Raw genomic sequence first — 9,923 nt, 5'->3', positions numbered from 1 at the left:
CTGATTTATGGTGTTGGAGAAGATTGAAAACATGAAGGCTTGTTAAAAAAACAAACAAATCTGTCTGAAAGTAGCACTGCCAGAATGTTCCTCAGAAGTAAGGACTTTGCTTCACTTTGGTCATACTGTCAGGAAGGACCAGTCTCTGGAACAGGACATCATGCCTAGTAAAGTAGTTGTTGTTGTTGTTGTTAAGTGCCTTTGAGTCGTTTCCGACCTATAGCGACCCTGTACAGGGTTTCCGAGGCTGTAAATCTTTACGGGAGGAGAACGCCTCATCTTTCTCCGGCGGAACAGCTGGTAGTTTCGAACTGCTGGCCTTAAGGTTCGCAGCCCGATTCGTAACCACTAGCTACCAGAGGTCCTTTGGTAGTTGTCAGTGGGGAAAAAAAACTCAAAAAAAGGTACACACACAGTGTCAGCTCTAACAATGGGCTCAAAAATAGCAAGAACTATGAGGATGGAGCAGGACCAGGCAGTGTTTCATTTTATTATACACAGGGTCACTATGAGTTGAAACTGACTCAAAGTCACCCAACAACATACTTCCCCCTCCCTAAAGCAGGAATGGTCTTAACCTTTAAGACGGTATTGTTTATTCAACAAGACCACCTGGGTTGGCCCTCTAATTTTCTTATCTTCCTTGTCATCTTCCATCTTTTTAATATTTTTATAATATGTTCTGATTCCACAATAAATTGTTGTATGTGACTTATTTCCCTTCTAAGTCTAGTTCCCTTATCCATAAAAAGAAAGTACCCTCAAAGGACTGAAAAGTGTTAGTATCATTTTCTAACTCTACAAGGCAGAAACTTCACAAGGCTTAAAAAGCACCTAGTCAATAAGCACTATGTACATGGTAAGTACTACGCCTGCTACTACTTGCTGTTATTGTTCAGTGTCATATAGTCAGTTCTGACTCACAGTGTTACTGTCTAGGGTTCCTGAGAAGTGGCTGGATGGTTTGAACAGCCAATCTGGCAGTTAGCAGTCCAGTGCTTATCCTAGAGTACCACACCAGGACTCCACTGCTACTACTACTTCTTGATTAGTGTGGGTAGTCTAAAGTGATCCATCATGTGCTGTAAATGTCTGATCACAGGGGCACTCAAGCTCATGAAGCTGGGCCCATCTGTCCCTTCCCCCAGGATACTGATTCCAGATCAAAAATAATTACTTTCAAGTAGCTAACTAGTAGGAAATGAAAGATAAGGAGGCACTGAAGAAAAAATACAGAAGGCATTCTACAGGAAACAAAAACGAGCAAAGGAAGGAGAAAGACAGACAGCAGATAAAACATGCAAAAAAAGACAAAAAGGAAATTCTAAATTTAAGCCAAAATTGTGGTAGTGTTCCTTCAAATCCTTGACTCAGCTATATCAGTGCCATTCCTCTAGTCAGTATGATTGTATTTGATTTCTTGGGCATCCAATGTCCTTCTTAGTATTTACCTTTTTAGTTTAAACTAACTCAAAATGAGATCTGTCACTTGTAACTCCAAAGGTCTTATACACACAGCAAGCAAACTTGTCCGCCTCATTTACTACAGGCCCCAACTCCCTGGCAAAGCATCCTATATGCTCCACAAACATTAGACTCCTGACCATTAGCAAACATGATTTAAGACTAATGTTGTATTGTGTTTTTGCAATATATTTAGAAGGCCTTCCCACACTGCCATTGTTATCTTTTATATATCAAAATCATTTTTTTCAAGGACCTAATAGACAACATAGCATCTCTACTATATTGTCATCCTTTATCCTCTCAATTATTTGTCCCCTTGTTGTTGTTAAGCGCTGTGGAGTTGGTTCCGACTCATAAAACCCTGTACAGGGTTTCCAAGGCTATAAATCTTTATGGGAGCAGAAAGCCTCATCTTTCTCCCACAGAACAGCTAGTAGTTTCAAACTACTGACCATGAGATTAGCAACCCAATTGGTAACCACTACACTACCAAAGCTCCTTATTGGTCCGCTTAGTACTGCTATTATAATATAGCTCACATTACATTTTACTTTCTAATTATCAGAGCTCCTCGACAGCAGGAACCCAGTATTACTTTTTTATCCCCCTTCCCAATAACTTCTCAAATCCTGCAGATCTTTATGCATCAGATGTTCAATAAGCATGCTGTTGTTAAGTGTCATCGAGTCGATATCGACTCATAGCGAACCTGTATAGGGTTTCCAAGGAGCAGTTGGTGAGCTTGAACTGCCAACTCTGCAGTTCAAAGTGACCTTCCGGTCCAGCACATTAACTCACAACGCCATAGCAGGCCACTGCACATTAATAAAACCAACAAGCAAAAAAACTGTCTAACATGCCTTTCACTTGTTTATATTGGGAATTACATGGTGTGACTCCATGAATGTGGTGGAACACATAGGCAACAAAGTTAAGAAAACTTTTTAAGCACTGGTGGTGGCTGTGTGCTGTGCAGTCAGTTCCGACTCATAGCGACCCTGTACAGGGTGTTTCCGAGGCTGTAAATCTGTATGGGAGCAGAACGCATCATTCTCCTGTAGAAGAGCTGGTAGTTTCGAACTGCTGACCTTGCAGTTCACAGCCCAATTCGTAACCACTACACTATCAGAGTAAAACACTTTAAGAGAATGAATCTTGGAACTGGAGGTGTATGACCTTAATGCAGGGGACAACATGGTCAAATGGCATAACACAGGCCACAAAGACACTGTTCTACATCCTACTTTGGTGAGTTCTTGTTGTTAAGCGCTGTCAAATTGGTTCCGACTCATAGTGACCCTGTAGAGGGTTCCCCGGAGCAACTGGTGGGTTTGAACAGTTGACCTTGTGTTCGCAGTCTGGTGCTGATCCTACAGCACAATAACTGGGATCTTAAAAGCTGATGAGCGAGCTACCTAAGGGGCAGCGATTGGTCTCTCCCTGTCCAGAGGAAAGGGTGATGAAAATTGAAAATGCTTGGAAATAATTAACCCAAGGGACTAATGAACCACGGGAACATCAGTCACCACAACTCAGAGACCAGAACCAGATGGTACTTGGCTACAACTACCAACACTCCGAAAGGGATCACATTAGAAGGTCTTGAATAGAGTGGGAGAAAATGTGGAACAAAACTCAAAATCATAAAAAAAGACCAGGTTTACTGATCAGATAGAGACTGGTAGATCCCAAAACTATGACTCTTGGTCACCCTTCAGGTCTGGAATGGAACTCACCTGTGGTTAAATTTTCAGCCAAGCCATACATAGGTACATAGGTACATAGGTAGGGGCAACAATATTAGTGAGATATGCATGCCATAGAATGGCCAACCACTTGAGATGAAAAGGGCAGGATTTACCCAAAGTTCACAAGTGTTGGAAAAGGAGGAGGAATGGAAACAAGAAATAAGGAAGAAGTGGGATAATGATGTTATAGTGTTGTTGTTGTTGTTGTTGTTAGGTCCCAACTCAGTGACCCCATACACAACATAACAAAACACTGTCTGTATGGTCGGGAACCATTCTCACAGTTGCTATGCCGGAGCCCATTATTGCTGCTGTTGTGTCAACCATCTCCTCACAGGTTTCTTCCTTTTGACTAACTCTCAACTTTACTAAGCATGATGTCCTTCTCTAGGGACTGCTAACTGCAAATACTGTGTCCAAAGAGATGAAGTCTCACCATTCTGGCTGTACTTCTTCCAACACAGATTTGTCTGTGCTTCTGGCAGTTCATGGTACTTTCTAAAGTCTTCTCCAACACCATTTGATTCTTCTCCATCTTCCTTTTTCACTGTCCAACTTTCCACGCGTTGGATAGTTGAAAATGTTACAGTGAGGAGATTGCAATTGTTGAAAAGAAATGCAATGTATGATTTGCTGAATGCAAATCTAGTGATTTGCTCTGTAAACCTTCACTCAATTCACAAAAGTTAAAAAACACACACACAAGAATTTACGAGAGTAAGTAAAAACGCACTGTTACTAGGGTTCTAGTTCATACATACATGGGGTTATTCTAAACAAAATGTGTCTGAATAGGTCTCTGTGATGAGCGGATGACCTCAAAGTTGGCAGTTCAAAACTACCAGTTCCGGAGAAAGATGAGGCTTTCTGCTCCCATAAAGATTTACAGCATCGGAAATCCTATACAGGGTTGCTATGAGTCAGAACCGACTCCATGGTACTTAACAACAGTATCAGGTCATAAAGATGTGAAGGAATTCAGTACAGGACAAGAATAAATTTCAGACACAAAGAAGAATATAAATATATTCAAGGAAGGAAAAATGATCATGTGGTAACAGAGACTCAACAGATAAAAGATTTATTCTAGCACTGAAGTAAATCAGAGTTTCTCAGTTCCTTTTTCATTAACATCTCTCTGGTGGTTGGTTATTTGCTGTGGAGTCGGTTCTGACTCATAGAGACCCTGTACAGGGTTTCCGAAGCTGTCAATCTTTACAGGAGCAGTAACCCTAATCTTTCTCCTGCGGGACAGCTGGTAGTTTCGAACTGCTAACCTTAAGGTTCGCAGACCAATTTGTAATCACTACACTACCAGCGCTCCTAAGAAGCCTTTTATGACTTTTTCCCTATTTCCCCACCCATCTGTGTACCGCAGATAAACTGTACAAGTTTCAAAATGTTCATGGAAAATGGGATTAACAAATAACAGAGCTTTCCAAAAATGTTTGAAATCCTCTCACATAATGTGCTTGTGTACTATGTATATAAAAGAATATGGTTTTTACCCTTCAAGAACAATTTTCACCCTCTTGGGAACAATTTCACCCAGATGAGGATGCACAAACTGCATGGATTAGAGAACACTGCTAGATTATAGACATTCTGATCCGCCAAAGGACTAGGAACTAGCTGTCCTCTCTGTTATCAAGTATGCTATGCATGCTGCTCCAGAGAAACCCTGCAAAGGGATTTGGAATCAACTCAATGACATATAACAACAATAGAATGTATGCTACCTATGTAGAGGGTCATGTGGCAAAAAACGAAAGGTAGCCTCTGGCCAACACCAGCAAAAGAATCCAATAGCCTTCAAGAAATTGAATTCTGTCAACAATGAAGTGAGTTTGGAATAAGATCCTTCCGCAGTCAAGCCTCAGATGAGAGCACAGCCCTGACCAATACCTTGATTATAGCTTTGCAAAAGACCCAACACTAAGCCTGCTTGAACTCCTGACCCACAGAAACTGTAGGATAACAAATGTGTTGCATTAAGGTGCTAAATGGTTATTTGTTATACAAAAATACATAACTAATATACCCAACTAATATAACAGATTATAGAATTCATTCATTACATATCTTTACACGCACACTCAGGATGGGTCTTCAAAGTTTCTGCAAAAATGTAATTAAGATACTGGACTTTTCCCACGAACTTTTTAAGTTACCTCACATTCTAGGCACTGGGAATGCAATGATGAACAGAGGAAGCCCATGTTCATGTCTGACAATAAACAATATAATAGAGCCAAGTTGTGATGAGGATATCTGAAAAGATCCTGGGGGAGAAAGTACTCTACATAGCGTGAATAGTAAGAAGAAAAACCTGGATGAAGGAGTAAGGAAAGCTCACAGATTAGAGGACACCAGAGGCTAGATCATAGAGTGGCCTTGTAGAAATCTGTTTTAAGTGTCATGTAAAGCCTTTGACGTTTTGAGTAAGGACTAACATGATTTGAGATATATTTTAGAGATTACTCTGGAGGCTGTACAGAAAAACAAGGGTGGGGGAATTAAAGAGGCAGGGAGACCAATTAGGAGACTACTTACTATAAAAGATTATGATGGCCTGTACTATAAGACAGAAGGGTTAAAGATGGCACCTAGGCTTAGCATTAGCAATTACCTGAATGCTAGCATCATTTTACTTTAATAGAAAAAGCCTGGTTTGGGGTTGGGTAAAAAAACAAAAGTTCTATTTATTCGTTGTTGTTAAATGCTCTTGAGTTAGTTCTGGCTCATGGCAACTGTGTACAGCGTTTCCGAGGAGCAGCTGGTGGGTTTGAACTGCCAACCTTGTGGCTCACAGTCCATGCTTATTCTACAGTGCCACACAAGGACTCCTCTATTTATTTGTTGTTGTTATGTGCCATTGAGTCGGTACAGATTCATAGCGACCTTATGCAAAACAGAACGAAACACTGCCTGGTGCTGGGCCAAACTCACAATTGTTGCCACACTTGAGCCCATTGATGCTGTTGACACTTTGCCAATCCATCTCGCATGGGGTCTTCCTCGTTTTCTCTGACCCTCCACCTTACCAAACATGAATCCTTCTCCAGTGACTGGTCCCTCCTCACAATATGTCCTCCTCACAGGATGAGAGACGAAGTTTGGTCATTCTGCCCTCCAAGGAGCACTCTGGCTGCACTTCTCCCAAAATGGATCTACTGGTTCTTTTGGTAGACCATGCCACTTTCAATATTCTCCTCCAACACCATAACTCAAAAGCATCAATTCTTCTAATGGTCTTCCTTATTCACTGTCCAGCTTTCACATGCATATGAGGTTATTGAAAATACCATGACTTGGGTCAGGCACACCTTAGTCCTCAAGCTGACTTCTTTGCTTTTCAACACTTTAAAAAGGTCTTGTGCAGCGTATTTGCCTAATGCAACATGTCATTTGATTTCTTGACTGCTGCTTCCAGTCCTTGACAACTTCAATCTTTTCCCCATTGATAAGAATGTTATTGGTCTAGTGGTGAAGATTTTTGTTTTCTTTACATTGAGATGCAATCCATTTAGACATATTAAATTTCTAATAATATGCTTATTAGAAATTCAAGTAGAGAAGCCAAACAGAAACTGGATACAACAGTTCACAACTCAACAAGAGAGAGGTTGACCCTGGAGTTAAAAATTTGTGCATCACCTTATAGAAATGGAACAGCACAGAAGTACACACAGAAAAAATACAGATGGAGAAAAGGTACAAGGACTGACACAGAAAACAGCAAGAACAGAAAATGAGGATGAAAAACCAATAGTATAATGTCTTAGACCTTAAGAAAGAAAAGTTCCAGGTAAGCAGGAAGAGATCAACTATTTAAAATGCTGCTGTTGTTAAGTGCCGTCGAGTCGGTTCCGATCCATAGCGACCCTGTACAGGGTTTCCGAGGGTATAAATCTTTACGGGAGTAGAAAGCCTCATCTTTCTCCCGCGGAGCGGCTGGTAGTTTCCAACCGCTGACCTTAAGGTTTGCAGCCCGATTCGTAACCACTACGCTACCAGAGCTCCTTAAGAGGCCAAATATTATGAAGATTGAGAAATGACCCCAAGATCTGTAAGAAAACATTGATGTTAAGGGCATCAAGTCAGTTTTGACTCATAAGGACCCTCGTCTAGGACTCTCAAGGGGCGGCTGGTGGGTTTGAAGCACTAGTACAGTGCTTATCCTATAGGATTCCTGTAAGAAATGTTGTTAGTGTAAATTGCTACAATTTGATCAACTTGACCTATACTTATGGATGTAGTAGCTCAAAATACCAACTGAGAAGGAAGCAGTTTTAGCATCAAGTATCAATTCTATCCCCACTGTATACAGGGATGACAGGGACGGGCAAAATAGACATTGGCTACCTAAAATGGGGGTGCTATACTGGCAGGAAGTGTCTGGCTTACACGTTTTCAAGAGGGAGTTGTTTCAGAGTGTGCGGGGGAAGGTAGAATCCCTACTGAACAGACTTCATCTTGTCTAGCTAGATGGGTCTGGTGAAAAGAGTTTGGGATAAGATTCTTGTGATTCAATAGTAATTGTTATCATGACTAATTGCAATTGTCACCAGAGTAAAGGCAGAAGTTTTTTAACAAAAAGGAGGGCGTAGTTAACTTTACAGTCCAAGAGAGGACTCTAGGACTATCAAGGGAGAAAAGCACGAGTGGAATGTGGGACCCTATCCAGAGTAGCAGCGACACCAGAGATAGAAGGAGAGATGATAACATGGAGAATTAGAGCCGCTAGTCTCACAGAAAGAGAGGGACTGGGTGCTGGCGGCCAGGAAGCAGGCTTGCAGAATGTGCCCTTTGGTTATTTAAATGATTATATATTCCTGAGTGTTTCTGTGTATATCCAGAAAAAGCACAAACAAAAAACAGAGGGAACAGAAGCAAATACTGTTGAATGCTGATACACGAAAGACACTATAAATCATTGCAATGAAACAACAAGTATAAAACCAATGTTCTCCCATGTAAACTATCACTCAATTCACAATAAAAAGAAATGTTGTTGTTGTTGGGAAGTCCTGCCGAGTTGGTTCCAACACACAGCAACCCTGTATAGGGTTTCCTAGGAGCATCTGGTGAGCCTGACTGCTGACCCAGGGGTTCAAAGTGACTTTTCAGTTCAGCACATTAACCCACAGAACCACACCAGGAGCTTATAGTTAGCAGTACAGTGCTTACCCTACAGGGCTCCTGTAAGAGAATAGTCACTAGTAATCTTAACAAATGGTAAGGATGAGCAACTAACTAAGAACTGTCAAGAAATATTTTCCATTAAAGAGGTGAAAACGATATATGTGTAAATTCCTATATAGGTATCAGAAGAACATGTGTAGCCAATTTGGAAAGGGGAATTATGAATGAAATTAAGATAAAAATTGTGTTGTTGTTTTTTTCACTTTTATTTTAGAATGGGAGGTATTATGGCATGCTTGTATGCTGTCAGAAATAGTGAAAACACAATATTGCTACCAGTGATTGTGGGAACCAAGTTCTTGACACAAAGGAGTGGGGCTAAGTGTTTACATGGAGCTTAATTTAAGCCTTCGATAAACAGATGGAAGTCATCCACAGAAATGATACAGGTTGGTGCAGAACTCAGCAGTGTTTCATTCTATTATGCACAAGGTAATGATAAGTTGTTGCCAACTTGATGGCACCTCACAACAACAACAAGAGTGAACTATGAATTAGAATAAACCACCTCCATGCAAAAAGCTCAATTCAAAACCAAATATTCCTTCTAAGATTAAAATATTTAAGAAGGAAACACAAGGTTAATATAGTTTTTTAATTACTAAATACAGTTAAAAGCAAATCAGAAAGATTTTTCTTTTTCCCCCTCTCAGGGGAGCAAAACCTACCTGGACTCTCCACTCTCTTATAGTGGTATGGGTTAATACAAACTTCTTTTTGCTTAGATCCAAAAGGAAATTCACAAATATCCAATGGTTTTAGCTCATGATGACTCTGTAAATCAGGCCAGCGCCAAACCCGACAGTATATAACATGGGGTAGGCCTTTTCTGTGAGAAACCTGCAGACGTCCATCTAAAGACCTAGGAATAGTGACACATTTGCTTGGTTGTCCTGGACTGCTCAAGGCTTTTTCCAGTTCCTCCATGGCACCCTTTTTCTTTTTTAGCTTTTTCACTAAAGCATCCACTGCCTTTTCTGCCCATTTTTCCTCCTCATCGCCTTGTTTCCAGCCCAACAATCGCTTTACTGCTGGACTAGTAAAAGAAAACAAGCTGGCCATTGACGTCATTTGATCTCAATCTTTAGAGACTTTCCTGCAACTCAAAGTCAGTGGGCAATGAAAGAAAGTCAAATACAGCTTTACAGCATCTACGCAGAAGTTCCAATTACAAAGGAAGGGGCATCATCTATCTTCATAAGTGCTGTCAGATTGTTTCATTGGTTCAAGTCCTGAAAGGGAGAGAGGATAAAAAGAGTAAGATCCCCAACTTAAATCAATGCAATTTACTTTAGAGTTTAAATCACTATAATAGAAAAGTGTACTTTTTTAATAACAACAGAATAGTATTACAAAGTAAAATGGAAAAAAAAAAAATTAAAAAGCCTAAAGAAAAAGCTTTCTATCCTAAGTTTCAAAATGAAAGTTATATGACTGCTCATTTCCTTCTACATACACGAAAAAACAATTCACTGGCAACGCCAAATGATAACCAAAAGCAAA

General features: G+C 40.4%; 1 protein-coding gene across 4 annotated transcripts in view; it reads right to left on the bottom strand.

The window, feature by feature from the left end:
- The window catches only part of SMAD5 (SMAD family member 5), a 60,211-nt gene extending 50,560 nt beyond the window's left edge, over positions 1-9,651 (bottom strand). For 2 of the 4 annotated variants that reach the window (XM_006866098.1, XM_006866099.1), the window contains exon 1: positions 9,089-9,482. In XM_006866098.1, the coding sequence (XP_006866160.1) occupies positions 9,089-9,482 (394 nt within the window). Of the gene's footprint in view, positions 1-9,088 lie in introns of all 4 variants that reach the window. The other 2 variants (XM_006866096.1, XM_006866097.1) reach the window with 2 other exon arrangements.
- Positions 9,652-9,923: the final 272 nt, after the last annotated feature.

Source organism: Chrysochloris asiatica, unplaced genomic scaffold (assembly GCF_000296735.1).
Source record: "Chrysochloris asiatica unplaced genomic scaffold, ChrAsi1.0 scaffold00087, whole genome shotgun sequence".
Taxonomy (NCBI): domain Eukaryota; kingdom Metazoa; phylum Chordata; class Mammalia; order Afrosoricida; family Chrysochloridae; genus Chrysochloris; species Chrysochloris asiatica.
The sequence above is the reverse complement of the archived record's forward strand: the minus strand, read 5'-3'. Positions and strand labels throughout refer to the sequence as shown.